General features: G+C 36.6%; 1 protein-coding gene and 1 long non-coding RNA gene across 11 annotated transcripts in view; one reads left to right on the forward strand and one right to left on the reverse strand.

Annotated features, from left to right (window-relative positions):
* The first annotated feature begins 219 nt into the window (after positions 1-219).
* Positions 220-5,324, forward strand: LOC147837195 (uncharacterized). The gene is made up of 2 exons (XR_015478837.1): positions 220-3,716; positions 4,233-5,324. It is a non-coding gene; the product is annotated as an uncharacterized LOC147837195 (long non-coding RNA).
* The window catches only part of epha4a (eph receptor A4a), a 90,014-nt gene continuing 77,786 nt past the window's right edge, over positions 5,167-17,394 (reverse strand). For 4 of the 10 annotated variants that reach the window (XM_087239985.1, XM_087239984.1, XM_087239990.1 and 1 more), the window contains 7 exons: positions 13,797-13,858; positions 12,086-12,295; positions 11,674-11,850; positions 11,392-11,585; positions 9,097-9,255; positions 6,575-7,426; positions 5,167-6,220 (listed from right to left, as the gene is read on the reverse strand). In XM_087239985.1, the coding sequence (XP_087096111.1) occupies positions 7,312-7,426; positions 9,097-9,255; positions 11,392-11,585; positions 11,674-11,850; positions 12,086-12,295; positions 13,797-13,858 (917 nt within the window). In that variant the 3' untranslated portion in view covers positions 5,167-6,220; positions 6,575-7,311. 10 annotated transcript variants of the gene reach the window in all.

The raw sequence follows: 17,394 nt of genomic DNA on the forward strand, positions 1-17,394 counted from the left end.
GACAAAACTCTTCACACACACACACACACACACACACACACAGAGACACAGGCCAGGACGACTGTTTGTACAGGGATTATTAGACCAGAGGTCTCGTACAGCTTAAGGCTGATTATGGAAATGAAGAATGCAGAAGTTCCCACCAAACATTTGTCAAGACCTGAAAGGATCTGTTTTGATCACTTGTTTAATATTCAGGCTGTGCTTTTTTTTTTTTTTAAATCAAAATTTTGGTCAGTTTGGTTTGGCAATGGACTCTTGTCACAAGACTTTTATGATGCCTTTAACATCATAATCTTAAATACTTGAAAGTTTTTAATATTTAGATTTAAAAAACAAAAACATGAACGTTTCTATACATTTATGAATGTATTATATTATCTTTATGTTAAATTACAAAAAACAAACTTCCACTTATGCGAGGTGTTTCTAATGGAGAGTCTATGGTGCGGATAATAAATTTGACATTATTCTCTCCTGGCTGCCATCTTCAGTTTCACATTTTTTTTTTCTTATTTCTGAAAGTCTTGATAACACCATTGTGGAGCTTTTCTTTTATTATTATTTCGGCAAATAGGATTGTGAAAAAATACTTCTTGTTTACCCAAGTTTACCCCACTAAGACAACTTCTGCTGGGAAAAATGTGAAAAATGCGTCTCTAGAAATATGAACTCAGACTAATGAGTCTTTTTATCTGTCTCATAATTCAGAGAACTCAAACATACTGTGAGGAAAAAGTGTCAATCACTTCCAGTCTTGAACACTGACAAAATATTAATTAATACTATTGCCATACTACTATAATATACTGTACTATTACAATCAATAATCAGGTTCACTTCACGAACTGGTCACTCCTGTTTTCACTTTCGAGTTGAGGGCAGCGTGATTGTTGTCTGACTAGAGTGCCAGTTCAGCTTGCTCCGGCCCTATTCATAATACTAATATTAATCAATACATCTTTAAATTTTAGATTTAGTAAAATAAACACTGGATTCTAAAGTTTGACTTATCAAAAATAAAAAGCAACTCTTAGTGACATCCTTGTTAACGGCGACTTCAGTAATTTTCCATTCTCGTCTGGAGCAGTAAACGAAAGTGAAGGTTTGAATTCATTTACTGCTGTCGCTTCAGATTTTCGATTGTTATTCTTTTCCTTCAACTTTTTTTCCTTCTATATATATTTTTTCTAAGTCCATGTGCTGGAAGTCACTGGAAAGAACATATAAAGTGGATACTGAAAAAAATGACTGATACGTAGCAGATAAAAGACGTCAGTCCTGCAACACAAAGATCTGCTCAGAGGACACTCGATTCTTATAAATATAAGACCTGGCTTATTTGTCCTGAAGGTTCAGACCGTGCTGTTCCAGGGCTTACAGATTAAAACATGGATTCGGGGGTTTTATGGCGGTATACCTTCTCAAGCCATTTCTTGGTCCTCAGACACACTCTGTCCTTCAGCACTCTCTTAAAATCCATAAGTCCTGGTCCACACTGTTCCTGTTAAACCTCATCCAGAGCTATCAAAACACTCTAGTTCCTGTTCTCTCTGCTCTCATCCTGCAGGAATGCCGTTTCTCTTCCTCATTACATATCAACCAATTCAGGCTGGTGAGTCTTTCCTGAGCAAAGTAGACATTTTTCTTTTGCGCTCCATCCTTGCTTCTTTTTTTTTTCCAGGGTGACGGGCGTCTAAATACATGCATAATGAATGCATCTCTCATTAGAATGATTGTCAGAGGAAAAACATTGCTTGGCTCACGGCAGGGTTTTCTGGGATTCTAAAATTACGTTTTCTCCTCGTTTTTTCTCTCTCTCCTCCCTCCTTTATTTATCAAAGGCTTTCCACAATCAGCCCTCATCGCGACTGGGACGGCTGTGGGAAACAGATGTTTACTGATTAAGCAGGCGTACCGTGCCAAAGCGGCTGTATTACGGCCCATTCAAAGTGCAGAAAGGACAGGAAAAAAAAAACGTTTAAAGAGAAAAAAAAGCAAGGGGGGGAAAAAAGAAAACCTGACGAAACGCAGGCGCTCACGGGCAGCCCCCTCTTCTGCCGCCGCTTCAACCATAATACGGTTTGATTGTTGAAATTGTTCTTCGGGGGAGAATTTTCTCATTTCTCTCTCTCTTATTTTTGATACGCTTTTAATGTGTTGGTTCACCCTGCCAAGTTTCTTTTACTCACAATCAGCGTTTACACAAACACTCACTTCAAGCTCGGGCTGAAAGAGACGAGGAGTGGAATGATGGGTGAAAAGGAGAGGGGAAAACTCAAAATAATCTGAATGCCACTGGCAAGAGCGACTAACCTGTTTATACCAGCACATTCAACGACTCCGTTTCAACTGCAGCCAAAATGTAATGGAAATATGTGACCAGCATTGGAGCCAACTGTGCTGTTGTACCCTCGGCTGCAGGGTCAGGATTTTACAGGGCACAATGGCCCATAAAATCAAAATAAGGGGCAAAAAATGCCCTTTTACAATTAGCTAAACAAAATTAATAAAACTCACAATTAAAGTATAACACGAAAATGAATTGCTGCTTGGTAATGGGTGCTCAGTGGCTACAATAAATATCATGCTACACATCATAATTTATATACTCAGGAGGAATGGTGTAAATACAAATACAATAAATTCAGAAATTGTAATTTACCAAGTAGTTTTAAAAACATGTACTATTACTTTTGCTTGAGGACTTTTACTCCTCTACTGCCCTTCAACCTGCAGTCACTACTTTATTTTTTCTTGTCTATGAAAATGAGAAAAATCAGTCCTGTGACTCCTGTCCAATCAAATCTCACATAGAAGGTAAATCGCATCATACTGTACTACCTTAAGAAATGGGCGATTTATAATTGTAGCAAACCCTTTGGAAGCATATAAAGTGTTCATAAAGATGTCCAAAATCTTTACACTTATTAACCCAGAGACTGTTTAGATGCATGTCACTGATGAGAAGATGACGGATGTTTATTGCATGATGACCGAAATGGCCTTAAACACAGGACGTCAACATCATGTCAGATTGATGTTGTAGCCCAACGTCGTGGGGATGTCAGTGTCCAACGTCCAACCTAAAATTAACCAAACATCAACGTCTAATGATGTTACAGCTCGACGCTTTGTGGACGTTACCAATATGACATCTATGAGATGTTGGAGTTTGGTTGGAGTTTTGGTCACTTTCTAACACAACCTAAAATCAACCGAATATCAACATCATTTGATGTTGTTGGACATCAAAATGAAGTTGTCCTTAGACGCTGGCTAGACATTGAATTTTGTTCACCACAACCCAAATCTAACATAATATTAACGTTTTATGATGTTGTGTGTCTGCTTGGCAATAACTAAATTAAATTGCACACATCTCTAAATGACATGTACATCAGGGTTTTACTGCGTAATACTTACTACTCTTGAGTACTTTTGAAAGTCTTTTTACTGAATATCAAAATTGATTCAAAAATAGTGGGCCACTTTTACACAAAATGCACAGGCCCCATGTGATTGCAGAAAATCTTGCAAAATGTTCATGGTTTCTGTCTATTCTCAGCAGGCACATGTCATAAGACATTATTATTAGGTTAGATTTAGGTCATGATGTCGAGTGACCAAAATTCAGTGTTGTGTTGGAAAGTGACCAAAATCCAACGTTAAGCAAACATCTTAAATCAACATCAATGCTGACATTTACAGTTGAAGTCAGAATTATTAGCCCCCCTGAATTGTTAGACCCCCGGTTTATTTTACCCCCCATTTTCTGTTTAATGGAGAGAAGATTTTTTTAACACATTTCTAAACATATTAGCTTTAATAACTCATTTCTAATAACTGATTTATTTTATCTTTTTCAAGACACTCCTATACAGATTAAAATAACATTTAAAGGCTAGATTAACTAGATTAACAAGGCAAGTTAGGGTAATTAGGCAAGTTATATGTATAATGATTGTTTGTTCTGTAGACTATCCAAAAGAAAAATAGCTTAAAGAGGTTTAATAATTTTTACCTTAAAATGCTTTTATTATTATTTTTAAAAACTGTTTTTATTGTAGTAGAAATAAAACAAATATTACTTTATCCTGAAGAATAAATGTTATCAGACATACAGTGAAAATTTCCTTACTCTGTTAAACATAATTTGGGAAATATTTAAAAAATAAAAATAAAATCAAAGGGGGGCTTATAATTCTGACTTCAACTGTGTTCAACTAAAGTCTAATAGACGTCATAGTGGTAACGTCCACACAACGTCAAGCTGTAACATCATTAAATGTTGATATTTGGTTGTTTTAGGTTGTGTTGGAAAGTGATTAAAATCCAACTTCTGTCTGATGTAAGACACTGACGTCCGTCTGACGTCACCCTGATTATCGTTTCCACCCAAAATCTGACATCATGTTGATGTCCTGTGCCTGCTGGGTAGGTGAGGCTGTCTTTCTACGGAAATTTACCGTTACTGATTAAAATATTATTGTTAATCACTAATTTAAGTAGTTAGAGACTTTCTAATTGATAAATGAACCCATGAATGAACCCATGTTAAAAAGCTTAAACCCCAGTCACTGCTGCTTGCAGCTAGGCCTATGTCTATTATTGTTTTTTGCTCAAAGCTCAATGTAAGCCATCCTAAAAAAGTTTTTGTGTTAGATTTACACTTTAAACCAACATTCAGTTTGGTCCATGTAGCCAGATTATAATGTGCCATTTCTCCAAACACAAACATGTTTTTATATGCATCTATTATCTGACATTAATAGACATTATTCCAATATAATAAACAGAGATTGTGATTCATATGTAACAATATTGAATTCCTATTTTGATTTCTGACCCTGATCTGCACTATAAAAATATGATCAATAAACCATAACAGCATGGTTTTGAAATCTTACTTTAAATTATTAAAAAAGCTAATCATGTTTTATTTAATTTAATATTTAAGTCAGTGTAATGTAATGTAAATTGAAATGACTTGTAGGTTAATTTGATTCAGCTTGATTTCAGGCAGCAACTTTTTTTTTTTTTTTTTTTACAGCTAATACCTCTTTCTGTGAATATAAACACAGGATCTGTTTTGTTCTCATCAGATGCGTGATCCAAAACCCTATCCAACCATTAGTTTGTACAGAATTATCCACATAAATCATGTTCAACATTAATTACAATGCACTTGGCAATCATTTATTTCTCTCATAGCTCTATTTTACAATTTACAAACTAGATAAAAAATACCATAAATAAATGACATGTTTCATGTACCTAAATTCATCAAATAAAAATGGAAGAGAGGCAAAAAAAAAACATAATTATGCACAACGTTAAGCTTAATAAAAATGCCTAGATCAGCTCGAGGGGTGGGGGGGATGCCATTTGTTAGAGTTCCTCCAGTATAATCTACATTAGGAGACTTGGCACAGTACATTCTACTGAAATTCTCTCCTCTCACATTCATTGCATATTCCAACAGGTCCTAAAACAGGTGAGGAGGGAATACTGAGAGATGAAGCAGGAGGAAAGCAAAGTTAAATATGAGAAGGCGTCACATTAAGTCTCTCAGATGGGACGGATGGATGGATGAACTTGACACAGAGCACACTTGAAATGTTAAAAGTTTGCCCATGTTCTAAACATTCCTGTAATAAGTTTATTTTAGGTACAAATAGCGTGCCTCTTCTTGCAGTCTGCATTCAAATTAGCGTTGAAATCATCCCAGTTCGAGTCAAACGACTCAAAGAAATGTGGTTTGTTTTTTAGCTACAATCTCCAGCCTTGATAAGAAGCAAAAAAAACAGCAGTGGCTTAGCACATATAGCAAACAACTCCAGTACGTTGGTCTCCAGAGAGCAGCCACAAAAGTTCTGCAGTCTTAGCACACATCATGCGCTTTTGTCCTTAGTGTATGCTCCTCAAAACAAACCGTCATCCTTCAAAGGAAACGGCAACACGCTGCAGCGAGTTTTTCCTGTCAAGAGCGAGACCAAATGAAAATGTTCATTATATCTCTCATCAAATCTCAAAGGAGAAAACCAAAGGGCCCTCGACTGCTCCTCGGGTTGTTTGTCATGTTTTCTTTCTCCTGCGCTGGAAGCAGGGAATCATGGGAATCGAAGTCCTTTGTCCTGATGTCAAGTAAATGTAGTTAGTGAAACTGCAGCGGATGCGAGACAGGATATCGCTGCAGAACAGATGTGTGAAGGTGACTCTATGGATCGAAAACAGAGAGAGAGAGAGAGAAAGAGAGAGAAAAGATAATGATTATGATTCTGGGATTCAAAGCGTGTCTTGTAAACAGAGCGGGACACACAAACGCGGCATTAATTGTTGTAATCCATGGAGTATGGAAAATAAAATTGCTCTGTTGTCGGGGAGCATGGGAAAAACACATTTTTTGGCTCTGTTTCCGTTTCGAGCTCGTCCCATCAAACGCAGCCGATATATTTGCCTTGTATTCATCAGAACGGCTTGTAATCCCAACTAATGAGTGGATAAATAACTGCAGGGGATGAAGAGGAAGTAGAGCAGATCCCATAAACACTGGGTCCGACTTTGTGCTTACCTTAGTTCAGCTCTGATGGAACTTCCAGTAAGGGAGACATGTGTTGATTTCACGGCCTGCCGAAGGTCTCCGGAGACACAGAGAGAGAGAGGGAAAACCGTAGAGACTGAGGTGGAGAGAGAAAGATGTAAACTGAGGGCCCATTTTTCTATTCCAGGCCAGGCCGAGTGGAGCGAATTGCGAAGTGGAGACAGATATTCCATTCTGAGGGTGGGGAGACCTGGAGACCTTCCAGAAGTGGTCTTCCATTGTGGCTGCTGGGAAGATGAATGCCTCTCCGAAATCCCCGGAACAAAAGCGTTAAGAGTGCATAAAATCTTTATCTCCGTCGCCTCCAATTCGAGCGTAAAAATTCCACCAGGTGCCGCTCACTCAAGCAACCGTGAAATGGCAAGAGCGGACGGAAAAAAAAGTAAAAATCCAGTACTATTTATACATTTACTTACAGGCACATACATATAAAAAATCAAATAAACAAACTCCTTCGTAGTTTCGGTGAAATGAAAAGCTTCCTACAATCCCATCCAGAGCGTCAGTACAGCGCTAAACGATCCTCTTGACTCGATGGCGTTATTAAAAGAAAAGTGCTGTATCGTTCCTCTGAAATATTTTCCTTTTTTCCCCCACAAAAAAATTGAATTTAAAGTGCATGGATGAGGTAAATGGATTTTCTTAGAACCAAAATAAAAAAAGGAAGTCCAAAGTGTGTGTGAATGTGTTTTCTGATCCCGTGGGGTTCAGACAGGAACCATCCTGTCCTGCATTTGCTGCATCTGGGACAACATTCCCTGCGCGCTGTTGAGGATCTTATCCTGGTGTGCAGCGGTGGAGATCCCTATCCTCGTCATGTCCCTGTTACAAACACAAGATACAATTAAAACAGTATTTTTGCTGGTTGTTCAAACTACTTATTTAAAATGAGCTGCACAATCAACACAATAAAATATTTTTTTGTTTGAGGGGGAGAACTTTATTCATTTATGTTTGATCCACATACTGTAAATTTGCAAAAATAAGTTAAAGTTGCCCTATAATGAACATCTGGGTATACCAAGACATAGTAGAATAATAAAAGCTCAGTATATGAAAATGGGCTGCCTCATTCACCATTGTTACCTTGTTTTTGTGTAAATTCCATAAGTGTGAAGCTGCGATCACACTAGACTTTTCTCCCCATAGACTTCCATTCACGCGAATGTGTCTTTTTGTGCGTCAAGTTAAGCTTGGTGAACTCTGACCTGTGAAATCTTGTCACTTGACTGTGTGAGACTAATCGAGGATCAAAACATGACCTCTCTGGACAGGAATTTAAAATATGGACCAATCGCTCGCTTGTTTAAATGTCTAATCATCTTGTTTAATCCCGCCACTTTTCACAGCACCGTTTGACAGAATTTCACGAGCTTAAACTCTAGTGTGCCTAGGGCATGAAACCTCTGTGGATAACAGGCCAATCAGAAGACAAAACAAACTGTGACAGGACTCACAGGCCATGCCCTCCACATTTGCATGTATGCCTACTTTAGGATATTCATCCAGACCTGACGAACAGCCATGTCATCAAGTTCTGAGATCATAAAAAAGCTCTAAGATAATTAATATGCATGCCTCATGCTGTGTTTGATAAGCAACAACGTTTTCTAGGGAGACAACAACGATAACTGTCCTCCCTTATTTTAGACATATAATTCAACAAACACATGAAGACTGCTTAATTGTGTCAGATTACTCTGTTCATACAGAGGTTGATATTAATTTCTGGCCATGTTTTCTTTCACCATAGCTTCAAAAAACAACACCATACATCCCTATCAATGTCTATAGTCAAGTTCAATTATAGTTTAGCCTTTATCCACAACAGATCCGGTGAGCAAAACAGGTCATCGTTACTGTGATTGGGTTTTTATTTATCCGTGCCCAGTGTACATCGTGCTGTCAGTGTGTGTGTCTGTTAAGAGTGGCAGGTCAGAGCGGAGCTCATTAATATTCATGACCCTAACCATATATGGTCAATCATGGACCTTCTGATTCTGTAGGTATTATGTGTAGTATTAATTGAGCTTAAAAAACTATTTCTTTTATTTTTTTTATTTACCGAAGCCATAATACTACTATGTAGATAATAGAGAACAATTTAACTTATTAAACTAATGCAGTATATGGCACCTTATGGACAACATGCAGGAATTGTGTGGAACCAAGCATTTTTTTTACAGTGTAGAGGTGATGAGAACATGTAGAATTTGCTTTCGCCAAACTCATTTGCTTTTAACATGTAATCTAAGAACTGAACATTTGAATGCCAAAGCAGAATTCTCAACGCTTCACTGGCATCTGCAGGGGTTTTGCACGGAAATGTGACTACTGAAACCATACGTCAGGAACGTGTCTCCCTGAGCGCTGATTTAAGAGCTGCGTTTCGTTCTCTTGCATTAGTCAAACGTTCGCTCCAGGCCAACATACACACATCGCATGTCTAGTAACACCTTAAGAGTGGCCAGATTTTAGGTCACGTGACTTACTCTTGTGTCATATGGACCACAGCTTCTGGAGTGGTATAGCCAGCAGCGGTGAAGTTGTCTCTGTAACGTTCCATGTTGATGGCCTGCAGCCAGTCGGCAACTGATCCCAGGGTAGACGTGAATTCTGGGCTGCTAGGCTCCAGGAGGGTGGTGTTGGGTCTAGAAAAAAAACGAGAAAAGGCTTAGTTAGAAGCCCCAAGAGCTTGGGCTGGCTCTGTGCTGCCCACTTTGAACAACTCTATGTAGGATCTATAAAAGATTTTATAGCTGTGAGCATCACTTTGTTGGAACATGTTTATATAACACTGGCAGTCATGCATGTAACCCGCACTTGTGTGGCACAGCTGAGAACACATTTACTGCAATTTAATCATTGGATCATTAAAAAAAAAAAAAGTTTTTGGGCTGGACTAAAAAAGATAAACCCACTGTAAGCATTGTGAGCCAAGGAGGAAAGTTTTTTTAGCTACGTAGATTTTGAAGTAATGCAACTCCAAAAATGTAATCAATTAATTTAAAATTCTTCAAAACATTTTATGTTCATTGGGAAACATTAATTACACACACACACACACACACACACACACACACACACACACACACACACACACATATATATATATATATATATATATATAGTTCATCGAAAAATTAAACTTCTGTCATCATTTACTCACCCCTTACTTAAAAAATCCATTGCACTTTCTTTCTTTTATTAAAAAACAAACTAATATATTTTGAAGAATGCTGAAAACTGCTGTAACCATTGACTTCAATAGTATTTTTTTTCCCTAGTATATATGTTGACTGCTTCTGGTTTCCATCATTCCTAAAAATTATCTTCTTTCGTGTTCAACAAAGAAAAGAAACTTTTCTTTGAAAAGGTTTGAAACCATCTAATGGTGAGTAAATAGTGAGTAAATGTGCATTTGTGTGATGTCATATATACAGCTGAAGTCAGAATTATTAGCCCCCTTTTAATTTTTTTTTTTTTTTTAATATTTCCCAAATGATGTTTAACAGAGCAAGGAAATTTTCACTGTATGTCTGATAACATTTTTTCTTCTGGAGGAAGTCTTATTTGTTTTATTTCGGCTAGAATAAAAGCAGTTTTAATTTTTTTAAAAACCAATTTTGGGACAAAATTATTATCCCTTTTAAGCTATTTTTTTTCTCGATACTCTACAGAACAAACCATCATTACACAATTACTTGCCTAATTACCCTAACCTGCCTAGTTCACCTTATTAACCTAGTTAAGCCTTTAAATGTCACTTTAAACTGTACAGAAGTGTCTTAAAAAATATCAAGTAAAATATTATTTACTGTCATCATGGCAACGATAAAATAAATCGGTTATTAGAAATAGTTTTCTAAAACTATTATGCTTAGAAATGTGCTGAAACAATCTTCCCTCCATTAAATAGAAATTTGGGGAAAAAATAAACAGTGGCGCTAATAAGTCAGGGGGGCTTATAATTCTGACTTCAACTGTATATAAATATAGGTCAGTGCTTTCAATGAGAGTGTATGGGTGTTTTTTAAGTTATGGGTTGCAACTGGAAGGGCATCTCTTGCGTAAAACATTTGCTGGATAAGTTGGCAGTTCATTCCACTGTGGCAACCCCTGATTAATGGGGACTTAAAGGGACTAAGCCAAAAAAAAAAAAAAATCTTTTCCTGCCCAACACATTTCGTTCTGCTCATTGTATGTGAGCGAGAACTGTCAACAACACTTACTCAGACAGTCTCACATGGTCTGCAGAGACCCAAAGAGATGTGCCTTTTTGCGGCCTAAAATTACGTCTGGCCGGTGTTTCTAAATCTTCTAAAATGTCCGGGGGTCAACTTTTGCTTTCTAAAGTTGTTGGGTTTTTGTATTACTCTTTTATTGAAGACTAATTTCTGCTTGGATTCACAGCCACAGAGACAAAGTAAATAATAGATTCTTTAATCTAAAAAGATTTTAAAAATTTGATTTAAAAAAACATGGAGAGGATGAAATGATATTTTAAATTGGCTGCAAAATGTATGTACATCATTAGAAAGGGTCAATCAACTCATTTGACTTATTTATATAATATACACTTTTTATTCTAATTATTCATAAATATGCATTTTAGATATATTGTCTGCTTTATTAATTTTGTTGTCATTTATTTCTCATTTGCTGTATATTTTACTCATTTGATGATGTTGATATTACATATTTAATACATATCTGAAATGCTTTGGCAATACTGTCCTAAATATCATACTAATAAAGCAACTTGAACTTGAGATTGAATTTATTACCTGGCTATTTCTCCTCCTGTCCTTTTCAGGCTGTTAGGGTTGCGGATGAGTTTGTCCAGCATGTTGACAATTTGACTGAACTTTGGCCTTTCTGCGCGCTCTTTCTGCCAGCAATCCAACATCAACTGGTGCAAAGAAACTGGACAGTCCATGGGAGGAGGCAGCCTGTAGCCTTCCTCAATGGCCTTTATCACCTGAAACAGAAAAACAACCAAACCAAAACATTTAACACAACACTTTAAACACAAATCAACCTTGTCTGTTCCTTAAAAAAACACTTACATCCTGGTTGCTCATGTCCCAATATGGCCGCTCTCCATATGACATCACTTCCCACATGACGATGCCATAGCTCCAGACGTCAGATGCGGAGGTGAACTTCCTGTAAGTAATGGCTTCAGGAGCCGTCCAGCGAATAGGTATCTTGCCTCCCTGTGATTGATAGGTTCCTGTTATTTCCTTTCAAAAGAGATAGCAAACACATGCATGGGGGTTAATCACACACACGCATGCACACACTCGCAAACGCACACTCAGCGTTCCATACTGGGAGTTAGTTTGATTGAAAAATTTTGATTCTAATTGGAAAAGATACTGGCAGTTTCATAAGCACATGCGGGTTAAATGCTGGGAATGATTGGGTTAGAGAGCTTGTGTTATGGTTGCAAACACAAGTACAAAGCGTCAAACTTACTCTGGTGGTATAAGCAGCATCTGGGTCTTCCTCCAAAACTCGAGACATGCCAAAGTCGGACACTTTGCACACCAGGTTGCTGTTGACCAGAATGTTGCGAGCCGCCAAGTCACGATGGACATAGCTCATATCGGAGAGATATTTCATTCCTGAAGCAATGCCTCGCAGGATGCCCACCAGCTGAATCACTGTAAACCGTCCATCATTCTTCTGTGGAGAGGTTAAAAGACATTTAATATAATGAATTAAGTTAATACAGTACAAGAGAGTACCAAAGGCCTCATTTAAAATTGGTATAAAGATGTGTGTTTGTTACAGATCTGTTCACAAGTTGATAGTGGATTTATAGTATTCATAGTAATGGGCTTTTGCTGTTATTGCTTCAAAATGCTTGAATAATGGCCCATTTCCACTGAGTGGTATACAGTACGGTACGATACAGGTCACCTTTATCAGGCTTGCGTTTCCACTGCTAAAAGGGTACCAATGGTACTCTTTTGGTGGGCGTGGTTTATGACAAAAAGTTTCAGTCAATGTCATTCTCGCTTGAGGAAATGTCAAAGTAAAGCTTACTGTAATGTCTGCAATAAAATAAAATAAATAAATAAATGCAACATATATGAACACTCACAGCCCCTTACAGTCTCCAATATGTTACCAATTACAGAAAAACTACACACAGCATACATTTAGTCCTTATTTGGATTCAAAAACAACACGCAACATATAGTCCACGGTCAGTGCAGTCCTCTCATCTGTATCTTTAATCTTCACCAGCACATGTAACCTCTGCTAGAGAGTAATTCCGTCATTCTGAGTTCATAATAGTCTAAAAGGTGATGATAATAGTTAGGAGTCAAGATGATGACAAGATTTGTTTGAGCTCGGGTAGACCATGGCTCGTTATTATCTGTATATATTATTGCGATGTATTGTCTCGGCTGTGCATTTAAAACATGGCGCTTCGATTGTTTTCATTCTAGCTTGTTGCACGAGTAAGTGACATATCTCTGTAAACCAAAAGCGTTCAGCTGCGCATCTTGCTCCGCCTTTTGGTACCCTTTTGTTGTGCTAAGTATCCTTTGCAAAGGGTCCCCAAAAAGTGGAACAGTACGGTTTGCTTTTAGGCACCTTTTGACAGTGGATTCGGCCATAAAAGCATACGGAACTGAACCGTACCATAACGTAACACTCAGTGAAAATGGGCCATGTGATTGGCCATGAAGGTCATCAGTTCATCAAACTCACCGCTGTTTACTGAGTGTAACCACACATACAGGGACACTGGGGCATTTCAAAAGTCACGTCAATCAGCTGGTTTGTCTATGACAGCTGACATACAAGCAATGCGCTGATAAATCATGGATTTAAAACGATCCAGTGTGCCTGTATGTGTAGTAACACGCAGTAAACAAGGGGTGATGAGTTCGATGAACCGATGACTACATTCGATCACAGTCAGTCCTGTTGAGTCCTGTTGAACACAATGGAAAATCAGTGCTGTTTAAGAACACGCTTGAAAGTGCTCAAACGTTAGCGGGAAATTGACGTTTTAAAAATTTTAGTATTGATTGGTACCAAGTTCCAGTATCGTGACAACCCTACTAATATAAAGTATAGAGTATACTTTATAGAGTATAAATGCTCTTAAATGTAAAATACCATATGGTCAAAAGAATATGCATGGAAAAAAATAAAAAATAAAACATACCCTAAGAAAAGCATCAAGTGATCCGTTCTCCATGTACTCTGTGATGATCATAACTGGCTTACCTGTGCAGAGAAATAAAAATGAGAGAATTTGAATACATTTAAGTCAAATGTGACAATTATGTAACATCATTAAATGACATCATTTAATACAATCAATTGACTCTTGTTCTAAATATGCCTGATGGCTTGTAATAGTTTATAAATCACTTTTCAAAATGTATCTTTCTATACTTTCATTGAGCTGAATGCAATATTAAAGCCAGCTGCAAATACATAGTTGCATAATAGTGTCTGATTGGCTGCAGTCTGTCCTTCGAACCAATCAGTGTTTGTAAATCGGTGTACTGAGCCAATTATCTGCTTCAATCATTCGCCTTCAGTAGCAAACATTTGATATGTGTTTTACATCTTCACACATCAGCACATCCGCTTGTTAAGTCTGATGTTGCACATCACACTTTCAGAGTCCAAACAAGCTATCAGATTCTACAAGCGAACAATATATGGTAGTAATAAATGTACTAAAGATCTATTTAAACACTAGAATCGCCAGGGTTGATGTGTTCCTAAAACTGCCAGAGGGTCAAATTTACCCATGACTACGGTTTTGTTATAACTGAAAACCACTGGCTATAGTCACAAAGAAGTGAAGTGAATTTTAGTCATCAACTAGGATGCTGAGTCGACCCATGATGCTTCACTTTCCCATGACATCAACCTACCACCATACTCACCATCACTCATGGTATTTAGTACCTCTTACACCTGTTTGACAACCAAACATCGCTGTCTTTTATTTAATTTAAATAAAACCAATTACCGCTGTTTCAATGGGTTTCAGTCATTGCCTAGCAACTTAGAACGGTAAAACATAAGAGTTGTGAAAATTACTGTGTGGAATTAAAGGCATTACTTTACAGATTTTTGGTAAAATAAAATGACTTAAAGACTTTCGGTGCATCTAAAATCCCACATTTCCCTAATACATAGTCAAAAACAATATCCAGTTCAGTGGCATGTTCGAATTCCTAGTATTCGAGGAAACAGTAGGACGAGAAGTACCCTGATGACCTACTAATTCCAGCTAAATTCTGACAATAAGCATTCGATGAACCGATTATCGATAACCGATGAATTCGATTATCCCATGAGTTTACACATGAGAATTATGAATGAGAGTAAAGCAACACAAATGATGCAAGTAGTAGACGCAAGTAATAATGACAATGAGATAAATTGATTAAACAGTTGTGTTTTACCATTTTTTAAAATATATTCAGCTGATCTTCTGATTCCTTGATTATTATGCCAGAATGGGAGTATAGTTCCTAGCCATATTGGCCTAGATAATTAAAAACATTTCTGTCTGTCTTAGTACACGATGCAACTACATAGGAATCAAGCTTTGAAAAGGAACATTTTTGAAACTCTTTGGTCATTTTTTAGCAAAATGCTAATGGTCTAGTGTGATTCAATGATTTATGCTAAGCTAAGCTAAGCTAAAAGTGCTCCCGCCAGACCAGTAGACCGGCTAAATTTCTTAAAAAAATGGTAAAACACAACTGTTTAACTGTTGGGTAGTTGTAAAATCAATCTATTTTCAAGAAGAATTGCTTTAATGTGTGATATGACTAAACAGTGGTCAAAAATGGCTATTAAGATGGCTGTTTCTCAATTCAAATGAGTAAAGGCTTGAACCCAGAAACATTATTCCATACAGTACGTCACAAATTAACAAGCAGACTTGAATGACACTTCCTAATCAAGGCCTGAAGTGTCCGTCCACAAGCCCCTTCACTTTTCTCACACTCCCCCTTCTCTCTTCCTCTGCGCTCTTGTTTGCGAGTGGGATTTCTGTGTGGGTTTATTTACTGAATGTGGCCATTGCTGGAGGCTATCAGGGCTGGATGCCCACATTACCTGCCAGTCAGTACCGAGACAAGGCGATGCTATGGCAACACAAGCCCCTCTCACGGAGCCCAAAGCAAGGCGCGCAGGGGCTTCACAATAGAGGACAATGGCAAACGCGCACACACACCTACACACTTCACCTCAGAGGAATCATTTCAGTGTTCTAGCGGTGCCTTCATTATGCAAATACAATCTTGCATTTAATGCCAGCGTATAAAAGACTGCGCCCACCAAGCCCGTCTGTGAATGCTTTTCTGCAGAGACGGCTGGCATCCTGTTTCTCTTTCGTTCTCCAAGGCTTAGGGGCATTTCGTCTTTATTTATTTAGGACAATTTCTACATCATTAGTAATTTATTTAACAGGTTTAATTGGCCCGGTTGGAGGCGTAGGCTATGAGAGAGGGCTGCCATTGTGTGTTTGCAAGAACAGTTATCCTGAAGATACTACTTCTGCTGTGCAATGCTGAGGATTATGGGAGAAGGGCTGCTAATAATAAACAGCAGCAGTCTAACGCTTCATACAAAGCTGGTTCAATAGCATTCATGGTATAAAGGGGAAAATAATCATGATCATATTTGGGATCAAGCATTTTTATTGTCACTTACAATAAACAAAATAAAAAATAATAATTTATAAAATAAATTAAATAAAAATTGTACAGTATATGCCACTGCAATAGAATTAAATAAAATAAGTGAAAATAAAAAATAAAATAAAACTACAAAAATCTTAATTATTAATTTTAATGATATTAAGTAAGGATACAATGATATTAAGTAAATAAAGTAAAAGTAAAGTAATAAAGTAAATTAAATTAATATGAAATTGTATTAAATACTGTATTAAAACAACAAATAATAGTCTATGCTTAACAATGAAAAAAAAACATTCCAGATCAAATAAAACAAACTAAACTATACTGATTTAAAATAAAATAAGGTTTTTTTTTTTTTTTTTAATATTGGCATGAAGTGTATGCTAAATAATGTAAAAAAAAAAAAATTCACAATCGTAACCCCTTCGTCTGGAACTAAGCTGAATGAAAGAGAGTAAAAATAATAATAATAATAATAAAATCAGTAAATAAAAATTAATATTATAAAAAAAATAAAAATAATAATATTAAAATAAAATAAAAGACAGTTTGCCACAGCGGCAATCCCTGCAACTCTTTCGGCAGGAACTAAGCCGAAAGAAAGTGAGTAAAAATAAAACAAAATTTAATAAAATAACATAAAATAAAATAAATTAAAATTAAATATATATATAAAATAATTTTCTAAATAAAATAAAAAATAAATAAAAGCCAGTTTATCTCGCAGTGACAACACCTTCGGCAAGAACTAAGCAAAAGGAAAATGATTAAAAATGATAAATTAAATTACAATTTATTTTTATTTTTTTAATTTTAAAAAATAAAAAACAAAGGATTGAATAAAATGTATATTAATAATAATAATAATAATAATAATAATAATAATAATAATAATAATAAAATATAAGATAAAATAAAATAAAAAAGGCATTTTATTTCGCAGTGGCAACCCCTTCGGCAGAAACTAGTTAGTGAGTAAAAACAAAATAAATAACTAAAATAAAATGAAAATAAATAAAAGGTAGTTTATTCTGCAGTGGCAATCCCTACAACCCCTTCGACAGGAACTAAGCCGAAGGAAAGTGAGTA

This window comes from Danio rerio, chromosome 2 (genome assembly GCF_052040795.2).
Source record: "Danio rerio strain M-AB ecotype USA chromosome 2, GRCz13ab, whole genome shotgun sequence".
Lineage (NCBI taxonomy): Eukaryota > Metazoa > Chordata > Actinopteri > Cypriniformes > Danionidae > Danio > Danio rerio.